This window comes from Canis aureus, chromosome 3 (genome assembly GCF_053574225.1).
Source record: "Canis aureus isolate CA01 chromosome 3, VMU_Caureus_v.1.0, whole genome shotgun sequence".
In the NCBI taxonomy this organism is placed as follows: domain Eukaryota; kingdom Metazoa; phylum Chordata; class Mammalia; order Carnivora; family Canidae; genus Canis; species Canis aureus.
Genome location: NC_135613.1, coordinates 69,202,857 through 69,224,791, shown reverse-complemented (window position 1 = coordinate 69,224,791; position 21,935 = coordinate 69,202,857). Strand labels below are relative to the sequence as shown.

The 21,935-nt window shown below is 44.3% G+C and overlaps 1 protein-coding gene across 19 annotated transcripts in view; it reads right to left on the bottom strand.

The window, feature by feature from the left end:
* NCAM1 (neural cell adhesion molecule 1) overlaps positions 1-21,935 on the bottom strand; it is a 295,457-nt gene that overhangs the window by 83,039 nt on the left and 190,483 nt on the right. The window contains exon 1 of one of the 19 annotated variants that reach the window (XM_077893535.1): positions 17,949-17,970. The exons of the other annotated variants lie outside the window; for them this stretch is intronic. Coding sequence (XP_077749661.1) covers positions 17,949-17,955 — 7 coding nt within the window. The 5' untranslated portion in view covers positions 17,956-17,970. Of the gene's footprint in view, positions 1-17,948; positions 17,971-21,935 lie in introns of those variants that run through there. 19 annotated transcript variants of the gene reach the window in all.

Sequence of the window (21,935 nt, the reverse complement as noted above, 5' to 3'; positions counted from 1 at the left end):
TAAAAGTGCTACAGAAAGTCTATCCCTTGGAATGTGCATTCATGCGCCATGCCCACATGTCCCAAAGCTCCGTGTTTTCCTTAATCATCCTCTGCGCAAAGCTAGATGCCCAGACACGAGGCTCTTTGAAAGATCATTCCAGAGAATGCCTTGTAATTCTTTTAGTATCAAATTTCATATTAAGAAAAACTCTACCCCTATAGCATTTACCTCTGAAGATTTATTTTCTTCCACTAGCTAATGTTTCCCCAAGGAAGGAATCTTGGGGGTGGCCAAATGCCCCAACCAAATATGCTTTCTCCTGCCTTTACTCCCAAAGTGCCTAACATGCCCTTTTTGCTGGGATTGCTCTGATCTGCAGGATGAGACTGTGAGCTGCCTGCTTCTTATTCTCTCACATCCTCCGAGCACTCGGCTGTGCCTGTGCCCAGCAGATGTTCAGTGTGTGTCAGATGAGGTGAGGGGCATGCAGAACGTTCAGCACAGCCCCGGCTGTGGCCAGGGGTCTGCAAACAGAAAGACAGGGCAGAGGAGCGTCTGTGGCAGCAGATGCTGCTGCTCCAAGCTGCCCCAGGGAATTAGGGGTCCTGTTCTGAGAGCTGACCTCCGGGAAGTCACACAACCTCTAGGTCCCCAGTTTCTTCATTTATAAGATCACAGCGGCTGAGTGTGAACATTCTTCTACTCTAGAATATTAACGAGTTGGCTCCCTCCCTATCTACTTTCTCCTGTTTGCCAAGACGCTGCTTAAGGACACACTGTCACAAAAGCCATGTGCTTCCGAATCTTAAGAGATACAATCTGAAAGTAAAGGAAATCTCAGCATCTCATGCTTAGGAGGTTTTCAGACATCCTCATGTTTCTAGAAATTTCCATGTGATGTGTTGGAAGCTCTTTCCAGAATCTTACTGGTGATTGTCTATACTCCATATACGCTGAGAGACGGAAGAGAAGAAATGACCCATGTTGATAGAAAAGCCGCACAAAGACTGTCTGGCAGTATTCTTATTAAGCAAAGTAGACAGAGCAAAAGATGGCTAAATCATAGGTCTGTGTCGCCCTCACCACCGTGCCGCTGAGCGCCACACAATAGACCTTTGGAAGCATCATTCCCTTTGCACAGTGGGTGAGCTGAGGCAAAGATAATTTTCCAGGCTGCTTGGCTATCAACAGACACCAAATTGCTTAGCTGAGCAGACGTGATCCCCTTCGACTTGTTGCAAAATTCTTAAACAAACCTTGAAAATGGAAATGTGTTCTCATTTTACCTCCTAGCTAAAAGGATGCTGACTTCTTAGGAATCAGGTTGAGGGGATACACACGGAAACGTATGCTTTCACAGAAAACAAGATCAGGCTTTCAAACCATTAAAAATGGGTAATTATATATTGTTAAAATATATATGATTGCCCTTGCCTCCTGCCTAGTGGCAGGCTGATAAATATTTATCAGATGCCTCTTGGTGGTAGGGGAGCCCTAATCTGTAAGCAGCTGCCGATTCCTGCGGTGTAAATACTCCCACTAGGAATTTACAAGCAACCACTGTGATATTTCTCAATGTGAGTTTGGAAGAGACGCATCCGACTGGCTCTCAAAAGCCTTTGGGACAGCTTCAGCACACGGCTGTCTTGCCTGACACTCAAACCCCAAGCCTGGCCCATAAGAGTGGGTCACCAAGAGCCACTTCTAGCCCAGCCTGAGCAGCACACTAGGGTGCTTCAGCTCTTGGGTGGGCGGAGGATCAGCCATCCGGGCACATGAAGGTCACACTGGTATCTTCCACATGGTTGCCTCTCCTGCAGCTTCTTCACTCTTGAGAAACACAGCAAATCTTTTCTGTCCTGGGGCCCACCAGAGATTTACATGCCTTTTACTTAGAAAGAAATGAGTCTGTCTTTCTTTCTTTTTCTTTCTTTCTTCTTTCTTTCTTTCTTTCTTTCTTTCTTTCTTTCTTTCTTTCTTTCTTTCTTCCTTCCTTCCTTCCTTCCTTCCTTCCTTCCTTCCTTCCTTCCTTCCTTCCTCCTTCCTCCCTCTCTCCTCTCCTCTCTTCTCCTCTCCTCTCCTCTCCTCTCCTCTCCTCTCCTCTCCTCTCCTCTCTTTCTTGATGCCGACAGGCAGGCCTGCTTTGATTATCCTGCATCTGCTAAAACTCAAGCCATTTGTCAGGAACTTGCAGACAAGAGGTATGTTAAAGTGTTTGCTACTTGGCAACCAGAAGGATGGGGCTTCATCAGAGCTGCACGGGAATGAGCCGCTCGGAAACCAGGCGGGACCAGCCGGGACGTCAAGGCAGGGGGCTTACTGCCTGGGAATCACAGACCTGACGATGAGATCTTCATCGGAGCTCCAAATCCTGTCAACGGGCACAAAGTAAGGCCTGGGACTGGGAGGTAAGCCCTTGCAGCCCTGGTTAAGTGGTGTGACCTGACGGTGGCCCCGTCCTAGTTACTTTACTCCTCTTTGGCCCTTCTCTGCATCTGGCTCCTTTTTTTCTACCTCCCTGCCTCCCCTCTGCTCCAAGGTCCTCCTCCTTCCTGATTCACTTCTACGGTGGAAGCACAGGGAGAGCAGGACCAAGAAGAAAAGAAGGGCATTCATCACGCAAGGACCGTGCTGGCATTTATCTCATCTGTACCGTCTAGCTCATGCTTGTTTCTTGGATCTTAAATCCCACACAGTCTTTAAAGAACTTCTTTTCAGAGCTCAACTCTCTATTTATGTAGTCACTTTTCTAAAATAGCAGCCCCCGCCCCCCGCCCCTCTAGCGGATTCTCTGTCACTGCTGCAGGAGGCATCCCTTGTGAGGGCAGCAGGGGAGGACCCGCGCGAGAGAGAATATGATGATGAACAAGCAACAGAGACAGAAATAGAAGAGAAAAGTTGGAAATGAAGAGGTGGGTGGGGCAGTCCCCACTTCACTGTCCTGAGTTCCTTTCCGACCTGAGCCTGGCCCTATGGTGGTCCAGCATTTCCCAGGTCAGCCTGGATCCGCCTCTTGACACCAGGTCCTTCGTTCTCTGTTTCCCTGACTGCCACTCCATCTGCTTTCCCCAGGCTCATGTTCCATGACACACTCTAGGAAAAATGGGAGGCTCCTGCTCCCACAAGACTTTCAACTGTGCCTCTCTGTACCCTGTCTTACTTCCTGGTACAATTCCAGGCCACATAAGGTGGATCCAGGCAACTCTTCAGAGGCCTGAAGAGTTGCTGCCCTTCCAGCCACCCCATCAGTGTGAGCAGCTGCTTACATCCGGGCCTACTCCACCCATGAGTGTGATACACACCAGCATCATGAACATTCCAACTGGAGGTGTTTAAATATGTAATCTGTGAATCTGTACCAGCCAAGAAAACACAGTGCAGGAGAAGCTTGAGATAACCTTTTGTGAACTTGCCAATGACCCCCCGCCCCCCAACCACGCTGTCAGGTAAGAAAGTCTATTGAGAAGTTTGGAGAAGAGGAAGAAGAACCATGAACTCCAACCTGCCAAAGGCTCATTTACTATTCCTGATGAATTGACACAGCACTTTTATGCCCTTGAAATATGTCAGTTTTTCATCAACGAAACAGCCCTCATAAGAGGTTGATGGACAAACTTTCCTCAATAGGCTGGAAAATAAATGGTGTATTTTTTAATGGTACAGTAGAAACATTTGGAAGGCATTTGTTGTATCTGCCTTCAGGAATCTGTTAAATTAAGTCTGGCCCCATCCCAATGACCACAGAGAAAAACCACATAAATTAAACATATAAAAAATAAACAATGGGGTGATTTACAGATGTCTCATATCTTCCAATGTAACTCTGAAAATTCGTCCTTGCAAAAGCCCATAACACCTCCCTTGAAAACCGTGAAGAGTTGTGTTTATCTTTCCCAGACCAGTGGGTGTTCTTGGAGGTGGGGTAGGGATGTGACCTCAGAATACACCAGATGGTCTTTCAGCATGTCAGACAACTGGACAGTGGTCAAATAAGGTTTCACTTCACCTACTCTCCTATAAAGTTTAACAATTCAGTCCATTGTGGATGAAACAGTTTCACTGGGCTGTAGGACACCAACCTTTCTTTCTGACCTCAGGCCACTTTCCTAACTCTCCAGCACAATTACAGCAGAAGCCAACTTAGAGTAATGTTACAAATCTTCACTACACACCTTTGCTTTTATTTTTTTTAAAGATTTTATTTATTTATTCATGAGACACACACACACACACACACACACAGAGGCAGAGACACAGGCAGAGGGAGAAACAGGATCCATGCAAGAAGCCCGACGTGGGACTCAATCCTGGGTCTCCAGGATCACATCCTGGGCTGCAGGCAGCGCTAAACAGCTGCGCCACAGGGGCTGCCCCACACCTTTGCTTTTAAAAGGGTACCAAGCAAGCATCCACCCTAGACCTAAGCCTCTCCAGGGCTAATCCGGTCTCTAGTCTCCACCTTCTAGCACCAGCGCCAGCCCCATTTCTGGCACAGAGCTGGGACTGCACACACACAGTTGATGAAGGGACTTGAGTGAACCCGCCAAGATCTCTGCTTCCCAGCTCTGCGTTGGTGCCATGAGATTCCCTGATGATCAGATCCTCTTCTACTAAGACATGTTGTATTTTATCAAAAACACCAGCATCTGGTGGGCGGTTGACCAACCACCCACATTCTCATCATGCTCTTGTCTTCCCCCCAACCATTTCCTCTTCTACCCACTCACCAACTTCTGCATTGCCTTCAGCTTACTTAAATAGCATTCTCAGTTTCCTTATTCTTGCCTTTTACTTCTTCCCCTCTTGTATTTTCATATATGCATATTTATGTGCATGCATAAACGTGTTGGGTTTTAAATACAGGGGACATAAATATGTGTACAGATATGTAAGGAGCAGGATGTTTTTTCACCATGGTGAATGGTATGAAAAACACAAAAACAAAGTTATCCTATTATTTCTCCACATAAGAACAGAGAGCAAAGCTCAAGGGTTTATCCCTTCCAGTGTCATAAATGCCTCACTAGCAAGCCCCCAGCCCTGGACCCTGGGGGTATTTAGGCCACTCCCTAGGAACTCAGGCCAGCCTAGGTCTAAAGCCAAGTTACACATGTGGCATATTGAAATGTACAGCTCTTAATGAGGAATGGGGCTGATGTGCAGAATTCCTGTATCAAAAGAACTTTCTACAAGGTGAATAATGAATTATATACATATGACTGGTGGGGCAAAGTTTCCCAAGGAGGGCAGATGCACACATTTCCAGTGCTTTCCAGATTGTTACAAAACGCACCCCTCACATTCTTCTCCTTGCCACCTTCATTCAAACAGTACACAGAGCCTCCATCTCCTGGGCCCAGGGTTATTGTGGTGCTGCCACTCACAACCCAGCACAACTGGCAAACTCTATTAAGCTTCCATCAACTCGTCGTGTTACATTAGAGACCTCAGTCAACCTTTTGACAACAACTGTAAAATGTCTCCAGATGGGTTAACACCGCACATCAAAGTTAGTATTCAAAGGCTTCAGTCAATCTAAGAAATACAGATCTCCCACAGAAGCATGACATCACCCCACAAACCTCAGTTACCAAGGTACCTCTGGAGACTTTTGTAGGGGCTGTAAGGAGGAAGACTTTGGGCACCCAACTGATGAGCAAACACACACACACACACACACACACACGCTCTTTCTCTCTCTTTCTCTCTCCATCTTCTCCAGCAGATGCAGAGCTTCTATTTCCTGAGGATGGAGACACAGTCAGTGGTGAGTGGAGTAAGCGTAGATTTGAGTATCGTGCCTGTTCTTCAGAGCTGGGATCTCCCAACAGAATTCATCTCCCATGTTGCTCCCTTCTCCTCACTGCCATTACTTTACTTCTATTTCTTGACCTCAGTGGAAATATGAGTGGAACCTGGGTTTTCCATGCCACATGCAAGCAAAACAAAAACAGAAACAAACACAAACAAACAAAAAAACCCACAAAGCTGAAAGTGAAATATTTCACATTCTCCAATTTGTAAGATCTTTAAAATCTGTGCCAGCCAACGGTGGCCAGAAGAGCCAGGTGGGGGCTATTTCATGCCTCTGGGCTCAGGAAGACCATAGGCTGCAGCACGGGCCGGGGACCAAGGTGCAGGATGACATGAGACCTCCATTCTGGGAGTCACAGCCATACCCATTGACAACATTTAGTAGAACAAATCACTACTGCAGATGTTTTGTTTTGTTTTTCTTTTTTTCTTTTTTGTTTTGTTCTTCTATTTGCACGAAAGCCCTACAAATTTATTTTCAGATGCAGAGCATGTTTCTGCCCTACCTGTGCTCCTTGGCATAAATATTACTGAAAGAAATTGAGGTTGCTTAGAAATACCTGGTGTTTTGTGGGGAAGTGGAGTCTGAGCTTTGAGAGAGAGATCTCAGCAAGTGGGAAACATGGTAATCAGTCCAGGAGTGCTGGGGGGCCATGAGCTTGGAGACCCACTGCAGGGAAACTAAACCCCTGCTAGGGTCTTCTCAAGTTGTTCTGGCTATGTTAAAAGGATCGGATTGTCAGGAAATCTTCAGAAGGGGAGATATATATGATTTTCAATCTTGTGTCCCAGATCAAAGCAGCTCATAATAAGAACTGCATTGTCTAGTTAAAGGCATTATTCTGCTGCACTGGGCACAGAACATTTACATGAAACACATACTGACAAAGGTAACACGCCACAAGAATTTTTTTTTAGCATTGAACACAGTCACTGGGGTAAGGGATACTCAGGCAGAGTGGCATGTGGTACTGAGCAAGCCAGGGGCTGGCCCCTGTGCCCCTCAAGTTTGCACCACCTCTACTCCTCGGCCACAGAGGCCCACTGCCAAGAGTGGTGCTGCAGCATTGCCCTCGGGGCTGGGGATTCCTCCCACGGGCCCTGTACTCCCTTGTCTTCTCCCAAGCTAGACATAAAGGGGCTGAGGCTCTGAAGGTTAAACCCTAGAACACAAGCCTCAAAGTAGCAAAGAATGCACCCGGATGGTGATTTCCTTCCTCCTGAGCTTTTCTGGCATATCCTGCTGCCCCTAAAACCTGCATGTTTCCAGTGATGTGCTAATGTTGGCCATGCATTTCCAGCCCTTTAACGAAGTGCTCACAGGCCTGACAAACGGATCTGGACAAACCACTGCTATGAGAATGAGAACAGTGGAGGCCATGCACGTAGCAGCTTCCCCTTCCAGCCTCCATGTGGGTAATTTGCACTATCATGCAATCCCTTCTTATTGTACTGCTAGGGCCGAGGTCCAGAGAAGCAATTCAAATTAGACCTCAGGTTTATGGAGATTCTTAACATAGTTATAAATATTCAAATCAGGGCTGGATCTTGGCAGGATTTTTCTAATTAAAATTTCATTCAAATTAAATCAGCCACATTTTGACAGACACAGGAGACAAAAAGCTTTGTGGTTTTGTGAGGGATTTTTTTTTCCCAACTAATCAAAAACACGGCTAATGTAATAAGAGTGGGGAAAGGACTTCGTCCGTGCTGGTGGTTGTTCTGCACGAGCGACGAAGGGAGGCTACAACCAGAAGCCACTGCTTTCCCAAGCGAACATCATTTTAGAATTGCCTATTACTTAAAAATCTAAAAGTCAAGAGCCTCTCCATGGAGGCTGGAGCTGCCACAAGCAGTATTTTTAAAAGTAAAACTTGATACCATCACGAGCAAACTACTCGACATCATTTGCATCTGAGTTCGATCCCAGATTAAGCCTTCAAAACACAGCTGCCAGCCTCAAATTTGCAAATACAGATACAAATTTCCTTTTTATAACAGTCAGACTTGTAAAAGGCAAACAAAATAGACAATGCAGCACTTAGAACATTTCCAGCTAAGAAGGAAAAAAAAAAAAGCCATTCCAAGATCCAAGGCAAAATACCTACTTTTCATGGTAAAACAGCTTTATTCATTTCCACTTCCTCCACCAAACACAATTTAAACTGCACATAATTTTTGCTATCAACCCCTCTCCTACAGACTGTAACAGCTAAAATGCCAGTCTGTCTCCAACATAATTAAACAAAATGTGCAATCTTCTAAAATCTGTGAATAAACAATATAAGGCAAAATAAAAGACCCAGACAAAAAGAGCATACCGAGATCAATCGTCAAGCTATAATATCCTGACATCCCGCCAAGGAGTACTTACAGAATCCACTGTTGCACGGAAAATAATAATCCGAAAACGCAGAGAGGATGAGGGTGTTGGGGGCAGTACAGGTGAAGACACTTGCTGGGAGCACAGAGGGGATGGGCTTTATGCAGCACACTACACCAGGTGGCTCTGACGGCGGCTCCTAAAATTTGCCACCAGGCCTTGAAGGCAGCTCAGGAGAAGTCCCGATGGCCCACCCTGGACCTATGGGGATGGGACTCAGGACCAAACAGAAGTAACGGATGAGATGTGCAATATGAATGTGCTAATGCTACCAGGACATAGTACCACAAAAGGAGTGGCTTAAACAACATGAATCCCTTGTCTCACAGTTCTGGAGGCCACAAGTCCAAGACGAAGGTGCCTTTGCAGGTGCCAGGGAAAGGTCTGTTCCAGGCCTCCCTGCTAGCGTCTGCTACATCCTTGGATAGATAGCAGCAACACAACTCTGGTCTTCATATGGCATTCTCCCCGTGTGCATGTCCAGCTCCAACTCTCCCCTTCATGTAAGGACAACCATCACGCTAGGTCAGGGACCCACCACACTCCAGTATGAGCTCACCTGAACTAATTACATCTACAACGACCCTATTTCCAAGCAAGGTTACATCCAGAGGTATTGGGGAATCCAACAAATGAATTATAGAAGAGACACAATCCAACTTGTAACATGTACGGAGGATACCGTTATCTAATTGGACAGTAAGCGATTGCTAAATCCAACTCACTATCAGCTCTGGGAGGGCAAGGAGTTCTCCCTTTTCATGATATATCTCAAGCCATATGCCTTCCAGAACTCTCCTTTGGGAAATAGTGGTGGTGGTGGCCAGTGGGTAGGGAATCGGGGGGGGGGGGTGGGGAGTGCAAGGGAGGGGGTTTGGGATGCACCACCAAGCACAGTCTTTGCAGCTAGAGAGACCTGGGCCTCAGTTCTCTGTGCTTTGGGAAACACTGTTTAATCTGTCCCAACACCTGTTTCTTCCCCTGGAAAATGGAGAATACAACATCAACCTGACAGGTTTGTAGTGGGGATTACATGAGATGACATGAATAAAGCAAGTGTCCTATCTTATGGCATGTGTGGCAACCGGCATTAATTCACCTCCCCAGCTCCTCTCTTGAACCCTAAAAGCAAAGCATCTCAAAATCAAGTCACTGAATTTTACTTTTAATTATACTGTGTGGATTTTCTAAGCACAAACACAACAATACAACACCAGCATTGGCTCAAATTACCTGGCCCTGATTTACAGCATAAGTGATTGTTTTCATGCAATTAGCTTTTAGCAGTGTTTGAAGACAAGCTTACTGATTCTTTTCCACCCAAGGGAGCTCTGATTCGTGGATTCCAATGTCTATTCAGTGTAGTATGAAAGAAGAACACCTTCTTTCTTTGCCCTTAGTTTTCTTAGTCTCTCTTTTTTTTCATAAGCAAATAGGCCGGGGAGACATAAAAATCAAACCCAAAGATGCAGCCAAAAGATGAAAAGGTAAAACACAGCAAAATAAAATGAAACAACAAGACCAAAAGTCACCCTACCCTTCCTGCACTGCCCTGCCCTTCCCCACAAGATTAGGTCCTCAGGATGCTTCTTAACATTATTTGGGTCCTTGGATATTTTTTTCAAATAGCAGACATAAGGGTGCATACTCATACCCTCTTAACACCTGGGCAGTGCACTTCCTTTTTTTTTTTTTTTTTTTAGCCTTTAAAGGTTAGGTACGTATTAGACATTTGGTTCAGCAACACCTGTAGAAATATCTCTGTGGAACAAACATTACAGTTTCCAGGGTTAGAAGTGTCCTAATTGGAAAGTAAGGACATAATCTGTCCTGTCTGCCTACCAGTTTTCCTGTGGTTTTATTTTTGCTGCCTCATTATTACCCATATGATGCACACTGCTGTCGCAGAAAAACAGAGAGGATGGGCATAGCCAAAGGACAGCAATCCTGTTTTGAGAGTGGGGAGAATTTTAATAGCAGGGAGAAGTTGTTTGACAAAAACAAGCCCAAGAGCAAGCTGCTATGAACCTCACTGGGAAAATGATGGGACTTGGGGGCTGTGGAACTGGTGTGAGGTCTGGAAACCTCCCCCCCGCAAAGTTGGCCATGAAGCACTGAGCAAGTGTTTTTGAGCACAGCCTCCTCTTCTAGGGAAGGACAACGCTAGCAAATAATCTCCTTCCTACTCTCTGGCTGCTATGAGTTCCCAACGAGATGGCAAATGTTCAAAAGCTTTGGAAAACACCACAAAAATATAAAAAGTTTTCTAGAAAAAAATACCTTTTGATCTACAAAAGAGGTAAAGGAATAAAGACACTTGGAAATCAGAGAAAGGCTCTTAGACAAAGGTTCTTATTTCATGCCCCTTGGAAAAAAGTCAATCAGACAAACACACTAATGAAACAAGGTTGTGAGAAGTATTTCCCATCCTACTCTGAAACAGCAACGTAAAATGACCAACACCAATGCCTTCATAGAAACAATAGTCCTCTTACACCCAAGAGCACAAAGAAAAATCAAGGAACAAGTGAAAATACGTATGTATTTTCTCCTATGTGAAATAAAACAATATATTTTTGAGGAGCTGCCTTGGGTGCATGAGAAGGCAAGTTCCAGCTTTTTCCATGCTAACAGCTTTTCTCTGTGTGTTATTAATGTGGAGCCAATCTGCACCACTGATTTTACACCTGGGAGAGTTCAACCCTAATTGTTCTACCAATAAAGGCAAGTTGAAATGATCTGCTAGCATCATAGCATGGGTAAACAGGTTCATCTAGGTGGCCATTAAACCACGTCAACAATTGTCCCCAGTTTCTGTTTTGGTATATGTTTGGTATCAGCTAGGTCAGTCTTGTCCTGGGGCTTCCCAAGCTGGTTGTTATTTCTGCAAAGCAATCAGAGATGAGCAAAAGACAAAAAAAAAAAAAAAAAAGATAGAGGGATTATCTCTGCTTTCCTCTTTAATAGGCACACGAGCACATTTATATTCTGTTTCCAAGTTCATGCAATAAAGGCCTCTTTAGTATCCCGTAATAACTCCATTAAAAAGCTTATGCTTAATCACACAGTTAACATTTTCCTGTGGAATTGGTTCTGTGGCCTCCCCCCGCATCTGGATTCCCAGCTCCCCACCTCACACAGCTAAACATTTCCCATTGATTAAAAAGTGCTGTTCGTGCAACTTTACTATCATCGGTGGTTAAATATAATTAACTCAGCATTTCAACAAAAGAAACTAGATCAAATTGCTCTGCAATTTTTGGTAAGAAACAGGATTTCTTCCCACTGCGTACAGACTAAACCAGGAGCAGCAGGACAGATCTGAGAACTTAATAACACATATCAAACAGAAGTAGGAGAAAGTGCATTAATTACTAGGTAACAGATATCAACAATGGAACTCACTACAATTACACATGCTTAAGTGACCCAGGGAGTAAACTGATCTCAGAGAACACACACTATCCCTCCTTTTTTTCATAAGACGTGTCATGTAGGCCTGCACTGAACCCAGGGGTGGGCTAGTTGAGGTGGTTGCTGGCGGGGAGGCTGCTGTAGGCAGGGAGGGATCGTCCAAGGTCTATCTCAGAATAACAGTTGTGAATAACAGTTGTGAATTCCAAACCTGTGTTTACCAAAAGCAACAGAAGTGAACTGAGCGAAAGCACAGGAGGCCAAATCAAAATAGGACCCAGACCACAAAGATCTGGGCTCTGAAAATGCAGACTGATGCACTGCGCACACAGCACCTCCGCACAAAGCCGTGTTTTCCAAAGGAAGCCCTCCAGGTGAATTTGAATTAACCTGTTTATCTAGCCCAACCTGGAAGAGGCCTTACTTGTCCAATTCAATTTTAAACACAGTTCTGAATTCAATTCCATTTCCTTTTAGATATAGAAAAATGTGTTCTATGAAATTCTGGCTTCATGGTCCCACTACAATCTCGCTTATTTATACCGTTTCTAAAGAAGTTATATAACGGGTGTCTAAAGATCTGGTTCAACTTTTCAGAATGAAGAAAAGCCCAGCTGTTGGATAAACACACATCCTAGTTAGCTATCACGCTAGATTATGGAACCACAGCAAACCGGTCACACTCGATCACTTCCAGAAAAGTCGGCCTATACACCTGGCACAGTGCCAAGAACGGAGTCCCGCTCACATTCTGAGTTTGAGTTGTGTGAACCCTGGGCAGAGACTGCTCCCCACATGGTGTGAATGCAGGGAACCAGGCTGGAGAGGGACCCGGCCTCCCTGCCAGGAGCTGCCCGCAGCCCGGTGGTTTGACTTCTGCACCCCCAAGGGCCGGGCTCTGGTGGCCAAGTTTGGGATGGAGGCTTTTGAGTAATTGCTGAATGTTAAGAAAGGGTTTGGTGGAAATATTAAGAAAAAAAAAATCATTTACCGCTGTGAAATAGCGGGCGGTAGCTGCCATGGTGACGTGGTGCCCACCCCCCCAAGCAGGCCTGTGGGGAAGGGGCCTGAGTCACTGTCTGACCAAAGTCAACCCCAGATCAAGGGCACCTGGAGGAGCAGACTTTGGAAGGTGGTTCCCCTCATGGCACCCCAGACTGCAGGGCTCCATAACACTGCTCACAAACCATTTAGAAACACAGTATTTTTCCTAAGAATGTAAGTGAGGAAGCTTAGAAAGATATATATGCATACAAAAAAACAAAAAACAAATAGTTAAGCCTTTTCCAGAAGCGAAGCAAATCTGAGGCCAGTGGCTAATAGAGAGAGCTCGTGGTTCTGGTGTCTTTACATTGATAGGTATGTGTTCTTTGACAGCTCCTCAGAACACAGGAGGATCAAGACTGTGTACTTAGCATGTCCTATATGTTCCCCAACATAGTTATCCAGTATGGATATCCATTTATCCAGTCGAAATCCAGTATGTCAAATACCAAAGAGCCTGAAATCAAATTTGTGTTGACAGAGTAACAAATGAGTGAGTGAATCCTATAAGAAGCCATTTTGAAATCTGAAATCTGAGTTAATCCAGCTGAATTTGTGTTTTACTTAAAAGTACTATAAATGATCATATACTTGTTTTTTTTTTTTTTTTTTGCCTATGTGGAGATATGTATTGTGAAGTTCATATTCAGTAAGTAGAACAGAATTGACTTTTTTGTCTCATGATTTGCTAGAGGTAGATTTCCAGACTTCCTTCTATGAAAACTTATGGGTCATGAATCTGAGGATCTGAAAGCCTCCTTCATTTTCTTTCTTTTTTTTTTTTTTTAGATTTTATTTATTTTATTTATTCATGTGAGACACACAGAGAGAGGCAGAGACATAGGCAGAGGGAGAAGCAGGCTCCATGCAGGGAGCTCAATGCAGGACTCCATTCCAGGACTCCAGGATCACGACTTGAGCTGAAGGCAGATGCTCAACCTCTGAGCCACCCAGGTGCCCCAGGCTCTTTCATTTTCTAACAAAGCCATATTTTGTTATCTTCATTTGGTAAAATATGGTCATAATAACAACCCTTCTCAATACACCTGCTTTATAGGTGAATGGAAGTTAAGAAAGATTAAAGTGACCCACCCAAGGTCATACAGCCATTCCACTGGATTTACAACTGGACAGCAGCTCTTCAGCTGATTCCCTGATGTGGAGATACACAGTACCCACTGGTGGGCTCTTTATTCTATTGCTGTGTTTTTGTATGGCTTTTCAGGGTCCTGCATCTGCAAATTCCTTCCACATAACTTGTCCTAGCAACCAAGCTGCAAGGCACAGAAAGCCCAGGGCCATGGCTGTGATCCAGGGCCTGTGTTCTGACTCTTTCCTCCTGCTGCTGCCTTTTTGCTATTTTTTTTCTGATCATTATCACCTCTCCCAGGGAGAAGGTGGAGAATATGAAAAGGAGTGGAAATGCATCAGTCAATTTTGCTACTTAGGAGTTACAAGAAGCCAGTGGAGTTAATGGTGGTCTTCTCCGTACTAGAGTTGAGTGAGCAACTATGGAGGAATTCAGGCAGCTGGGGCATCTCTCAAGCGGGGAGAAACCAGAGGCTACCTTTAATTCACTCAATGGTGGATGACAAGCTCCTAAAGATGTGGGAAGATACTCCATGCAATAGCCGGTCAAGGGGAAGAGATGAAGGCTACCCAGATCCCAGCTCTGACCAGATGTCTCAGAGGTTTGAAATTCATTCTCTAAAAAGCCGTTTCTAAGATTAACTGTGAGTCTGAAAGTGGTGATTCTCAGTGCTTCCCGGTCTCCATTGTTTGTAAGACACATAGGGAACCTGTGGCTCAATCAAAACAGAGTGAGTCTACTAGGTGCCCAGAGACCACACGTGAGATTCTGATCTCGGCTCTAAAAGGACCCTTAGAAATCAATTTTCTGAACTAGCACTTCTGAGGGCTGCTGGCCCCACCCAACCCCATCAAAGTGGACAAAGGGGGTTCTGCTTCATTTTCTTCTTCTTTCTGTTTTACACAAAGTAAAAGCATCAGTTACTATTTATTCTAATTTTAATATCTAATTCTTTTTATATTCTTCAGGCTACTGACTCAGGTTTCTCTCCTCTTTTGTACAGTTTTATTTGTTTTTCTCTCCTTGATGGTAAAATTTAAAACTCACCTCTCTGTTTATACTTAGAGGAAATACATAATGAGGTTATTGGCAGATAAGATCAAAATGAATCAATGTTGGGAATTATAAGAGCCAACAGTAAAGAAAGTACTACCTTTTGCATTTATCTCCTGGCCACAGGTAAGTGAAAGGGTACTTTCGTTATGAGGAAATAAGTGTCCCATGTCAGGCCCCAATAATCCCATGTTGGGACAGTTGTAGTCACTGTCCAGCCGGCCTTCTGCCTCTGGTGTCTTCTTGCTTCACTCTGCGCTACACACGTGTGGCATTGGTCTCTAAGAGAAACCATGCTGGTCTTCTATCCAACAACTATCTGCTATCCTCCATGGCCTTCAGGAAATAAATAAGTAAACAAACAAATAAATAAAAATAAAGCAATAGAAGCCCTGCAAATTCCCAAGAGTTTTCCCAATCTGGTTATACTTCCTCTTTCTGACTTGGTTTTCCTACATAAATCCTCCATCTCCAAACTCACAAGACCTCTAAGTGTCTTATTTTTTTCCTCATTGATGAGTCTATGTTTATGCAATTATTTCCATATACCGCTCTGTCAATCTGACCCTCTTCTTTCTGAGCAATGCTATCTTGTAGAAGGATAGACCCTAGGGGTGTTAAGGGGGGCTGACCATGGTAGGGTATTTTACAGTGGCCGTTTTTCAGCTTCTGTCTTCCCTTCAGACTGACACGCTTGGCCTTGGTTGTCAGTTAGTAAGCCGTGGGTCCCCTTCTCCACCATCACTTCAAGTGTAGGTGCTAAGTACCAACTGCAAATGCAACACATCAGAGGCATCTGGCCTAATGCAATGGTATCCCCATGTCAGGATAAGTCATGCTGCATTCAACCTCAAGACATACCCATTCATTCTGCGTACCTGGATCCTGAGGTTTACTGTAGCCACTCTCAGGTTCACAATGGTGTCAGGGTGCAGTGGGGAGCTCTATTACCCTATCTAGCAGCCACATGCCAACATACCAGTGAGAGGGTCCTACGGATGTCTCTTCCCGTAGCCCCCTGCACTTCCCTTTGGAAACACGTCTCAAATTTTTTTGCCTTACGACCTGACCTCTCTGCCTGACCATATACTCTAGGATGCCAAGGTCAGCAAATGTTTGCACAGCTTTATATTCTCAGCAACTGGCCCAGTGCCTGGCATATTAATAAAACTTATGACTTCAGGGCAACTGAACCCTGACATCCTCTTCCTTAAATCTTAGCTAGATCTGAGCAAAATCTTCCTTGACTCTACTCTAGATTCTCACTTCTCATCTAGCCTGTGGCCCTCAACAGGCAGAGTAATCAAAATCTGGCCTTTCTTTGGGGCAGTTGGGTAGCTCAGTCAGTTAAGCATCTGCCTTTGGCTCAAATCATGATCCCAGGGTCATGGAACTGAACCCCATGCTAGGCTCCCTGCTCAACGGAGAACCTGCTACTTCCTCTCCCTCTGCTGCTCCCCCTTGGGCGCTCTCACGCTTTCTCTCTCTCAAATAAATAAATAAATAAATAAATAAACAAACAAAATCTTAAAAAAATATATGGCCTACCTACCTGGAAAGCAAGGGGCATGCTGCCAACTGGCCTCTCCAGGCAAGGACTGGGCACATCCTTCCTTTCAGAATACCACCTCTTCTATGAGAAGCGCTTTGTCTCTGACAAGTTACCTCCCATCACGCTCTTGACAACTGCCAAGAGCAGAACCCCGGACCCGGCTCAGAAACCTCTGGCTCTCAGGACCAGTTCAATAGAGAAACCCACAGAGGTCAAAACCGCAGCATCCTATTTTCCTGAGGGTCACATAAAGGTTCTAGCGGAAACAAAAGCAGTAAGTCTGCATGGTTGCCCAGGCTGCTGAGCCAGTACCGCTACAAAAACACCAGCAAGAGTGATTTTTTTTTCAGTGTTCCAGACTTTTTGTGGTATTTGCTTTACAGAAAGATACAGATTTGCCACAAACTAAGAAAATTACATCCCTGACTCTAATCCCCAAGAATCCCTTTTGCTTTTCTACTGGGAGGGCAAGAAGTCTTCTCTCCAGCAAGAGAATGTGGGCAGGGGTGTGAGGTCATGGACGGGGCTTGCACGCAAGCTCTCCCCAAGCTGGGGCGCTTTGCCCTGGCTGCAGATCAAACCACACGGGGAGCAGAAAGGTAGGGCCTGCCTCTGGCCCACGGAATCTGAGTGTAATGGTTCATGTTCCAGGGGGTTCTCACATGCAGCCCAGGGTAAGAGCATCTCTCCCAGGGAGCCAAGGCAAGGAGCCGAACACCCACTTCAGATCTACACGTGGACTGTGCGCTCCCGTGGCCACTAGGGTGGTGTGTTGAATCATTAATGAGATGGTTTCACCATTGCCTTGGCCTTACACGCTGCCAACAGAGGAGATGTCCTGTGACTGTGACAACAAAGGGAGAACAAACAGGGGAGAATCCAATAACATTCCTGGTGGAGACAAACATTTGGACAGCTCCGGATTCATTTTCTTCTTTCCACATCACATTACGGCGACCTCTACACGGCCATTCATCTTTATTTCGAAAAGCCATTAAAAACAATTTTTTCCCCCCAGTGTTATTTGTCCAAGGAGGAGTATTGTCATGGGCTCACTTTCTCTATAATTTAGAAGAGAAAAGATGGATTCTCCCATTTTCGGCCTTGGGGGTAGCTACTGGGCCAGGGCAGGGCACCGGGGAAGCGAAATCCACGGACCCTGGAGAGCACCTTAGTCTCGCTGCCTCCCCATGAGCAGCCAGTGAGGGCCACTTGTCATGCACGCACCTCCGCTCCTGTGTGCAGCACAGGGCCATCCAGCCTGTGCTGGGATTTTGTTTTTTAACAAACACATGACAAAACAAGGGATATGCTTCAAATGACTGGAAACCAAGTAGATAAAGCGGTTGCTGTAATATCATGTTTTGGTATTTTTAGCTCTGTTTGCAAAGGCTAAATTACAGTAGGAATCTGGACCCATTTCCTTTAGCAATTGCCTCGTAACACACCACAACCATCTCAGGCTGCTCCTCCTCCCTGAGGAGCTACAACTCACAATCACAGATCGCACTGAAAATAAAACCCCACAACTGCATGTTTGTTTGTTTGACTTAGATGATCCTGACTTCCTAGCATAACACTCTTGATTTCTGAAAATATCTCGAACAGCAGTTTACCTGGCATACATGCAGATTACACGTTGTTTGCAGGAAGCGATCCAAGCCAAGGTTTCAGGGAAAAGATCAGTTCAGGGGAAGGATAATGTGACCAGCTGGTCCCTGGCGCAGAAGACTGAAGAAGCCGGGCTCCTATATGGAGCCCAACCCCATGGCTTGCCTCTCCACCCTCTTCCCCCGTTGGTTCAGCCACAAGCTGACTAACATCAAGAGACTCCAGTTTCTGTTGAAGGATGGGGCAAGAGAGGAGGGGGAAAGTCAAACAAATGGTTTCTTTTGCTACATTCTCTTGCTTAACTGGGAAGCATGGTGACCTTCTTTATGAGTCTACCATACATACCACACTCAGTAGGTAGATACATTTTATGCATGTTTATCTATTAATAAATGCACTAAATGTTTTTTTTTAAAGGGCTTTAAACTCATTACAACATTACTCAGTCTCAGAAATGAGCTGTCCAAAGAGGATAACAGAATTAAGATAAGGAAGCCTAGATATTTTTGATAACTCAACTGCATGCTTGGCAGTGGGAACACACTCCAGCATGGGCTTTAGCAGTAACAGCAAGAAAAACAAGGGATTCTGACTCTATGGAAAGATGCCCCCAACTTTAAAATGCCATATAGGGATAGGGGAAGGAATAAACATTCCGAAGCAAGAAATAAAACATTTTGAATTAAGAGTTTAAAAACTGACAAAGAGAGCCCCTAGAATGTATATAGTCTTTACTTTAGAAGATCAAAATGACTGTCTATTTGGGGGCTCCTTTAACTCCTTGCCCTCTTTTCTCATAGATTTTTATTTTCTAACACAGACGGTGTGTAAAGACCAAGATCAAGTGTAATTCGCCAATCTTGCCCTTTAGCTGCTTGTCTGTGAGATGAAAGTCAAGGCAGAAGACACCTGCCGGACTGCCTGTGTGTTCCCGCCATGGAACTTGTGTAGGTACATACATAAGACACGAGAGTCTGGTAACCCAATGGCTAAGAACGTATAGCTTAATCCAAACTTTCAGAAAAGCCCTTAAGAGGAACAGTCCTGGAAGCAGACAATGCCCAGACAGAATTTATGGTTGATTTAACCTTGTAAAAATTCCCTGGGTCAGCAAAGTCTAGTGTGCCTCATGGTACAATCCGTAGGGCATTCCTTCCAGAAACCGCCCTATATAAGCAGAACCCTCCGTGACCCTCTTTGTTTGGAGCTGGGACAGCCATCTGCAACTGCAAAAGCAATCATTTTAAGTGCTCATGATGAGCACCTAGGGCAACCACTGGCACAATAACACAAGCCGTTTCCAACAAAAAAAAAATTCTGAATGCCAAGTGGGTTGAGGCTTTGCATCGGCTGCTGTTGTCAGAAAATAAAACCAGCTCAGGGGCAGAAATGTCTGTGGAGTTTCTCTGCATTGAAGATCACTAACACCAGTTGTGTCTGATCCTTTCATAATTCCTGCAACCCTCTATGGTTCCAAGTTCACGCTCACTGTGCAAGATTTGGGATACTGTACCAGTGCCAGGAAGATTGAACCATATAAAAGGGGCCCTCAGACTTCATGTCTTACAACCGGAACAGTCCCATGGAAACTGAGGCAGTTGGTAATCCAGGGTGCAAGAGAACTAAAGAGGAGTTGAGATCTTATTCTCTGAAACGCAATTTAGCTCCATCCATGACCACATTCACACTTTCAACTCCAATGTGGTAAGAAATTGTCCAAGGCTGAGTTACTAAGCTGGGTGTTCTAAGACTGCCTGATGGAACTCAGCAGAGTCTACCCCCATGCGTGACCCCAGGGGCTGATAGAAATATCATCAGCTGCAAACCAGAGCCTTCTCACTGACCACAGTGTCTCCTGGCATTGGGTACTCATGGCTCTGTCTCAAGGTCTTAGCCACTATAGGTGGGGTGTGTGTCTTGCATGGTGGGAAGGAAGAAGTAACATGCAGTAATGAATTACAAATGATGACTGTTACCGGGAATTTGAAATATCTTAAAAATCAGATTACTAAAAGCGTCAACCAGATTTTTTCTTTTGAAGTACATTCAGTAAAAATAACTCTACATAACAGATATGTTTACATATACAGAGAAAGTCTGAAAGAACAGTTAAGTTATTAACTGTAAAGTTCACACCGCACACTGTTCTGTTTTCTTCACAGCATCAAGTACATTTCACCCAGATGTAAGGTAGATGCTCAGGGGTATGGTACTGGATGGGTGAGTGAAAATAGACACTATGCTTCTGTAATTGTATATTTTCCAAGCATTAAGCATTATGTTATTTCTAACTGATGCCTTACACACCTAAGAAGTTAACTTTTAGATAAACGTTTAAGAAATATATCAAATTTAAATATATGAAACATAGATTATAACTTTTATCTGTAAACTGCCAACATTCCTGACCACCAATTTGAGAAAATATACTAAAGCAAGTTTTTAAGTTACCCTGTTACATTTTACAAATAAGCTGCATCAATCCATTGATTATATGAGAGCCTTAATCTTATGGGGCTCCCACTGGCTTCTATACATTATTTGGAAAAATTAAATAAATATCACTCTATTCAATAAAGACCCATGCTTTACCTAAAAAAAAAAAAATCCCAACTTACATTAAAAGAGTTGGTGAGTTTTAGTTTTCAACTGGTGGCTTTGGTCTCCAGAGGTAACTATTGTTAAAAATGGTGTGTTGCTAGTTATTATTGAAGAAACATACTCCAAATACAAACTTGCTCTTTGAGATAAATAAAACCATTTAGACGTTTACTATTTTGGGTGATGGTACTCGTCCTGTTAATTCAATTCAGCAGAAATATGCCCTGAATGACCATAATTAACTCAATGAACAGGAGAGGCTCTCATCACTTTCATTCATCTCATGTCCACTCAACAGTCATGATTCTGTTCACCTAACACATCTAGGCACAAAAGGCTAAGTACTGAGAAGTAATCAAAAGCCTGACCTATGGCCCCTGGAGGATTCTAATTTGGCCAGTAGAACCATAACTTAAAGAGATTTTTTTTTAAGATTTTATTTATTTATCTGAGAGAGAGACAGACACAGAGAGCCGAGAGAGCACAAGATGGGCAGGGGGAGGAGCAAAGTCTCTGCTGAGCTGGAGCCAGAGACGGGGCTCCATCCTAGGACCCCAGGATCATGACCCGAGCCAAAGGCAGACGCTTAACCGACTGAGCCACCCAGGCACCCCTAAAGAGATCATTTTAAGAAGCAATCAAGGTAATATAGAATACACACGGATTGCCTTACCATAGTAGGGATATAGCTAGGGACAAGGGAAAGAGGTATGAAACAGCACTACACATCTTAATATTCTGTGTACAAAATGGCAAATAGGTATAGGGTACCTCTGCTGGATACCGAGGTGACGGTTGCTTGAGGAAAAAACATTTGCACAAATCCGCTGTGAGCTCAACTACCCTATTTTTCATGGATCATCATTTTTACTTGAAATTAGTATTGACAGACAAACTAAGGCTACTTGGACTTGGGTATTTGGAAGGCTTTTCTTGAAAATAAATGAAGTAAGGGACACCTGGGTGGCTCAGCCGGTTGAGTGTCCTACTCATGATTTCAGCTCAGGTCATGATCTCAGGGTTCTGAGACTGAGCTCTGCGCTCAGCAGGGAGTCTGTTTCAGATTCTCTCTCCCACTTCCTTGCCCCTCCCCAAATCCATATGCACTCTCTAAAATAAATAAATAAATCTTTTATAAAGATAAATGAAGTGAGCCTGTTATTTTATGAATATATTTGGCAGTATTTGTGGCCAATGATAAAATTCAAGCTTTCAAGTGAAAATTAGCATTTTAGAAACCTGTATCCACTAAGGTAAGTTAGCAGCTTTCCAATACTAAAGACTCCTCTGATGAAATCCTGGTGATATCATCATAAGTAATTTTAAAGTATTATATAATAAAATGTGTCAATATTTGGAAGGTCTGCATAACTCAGTGAGCCAGCATCTTT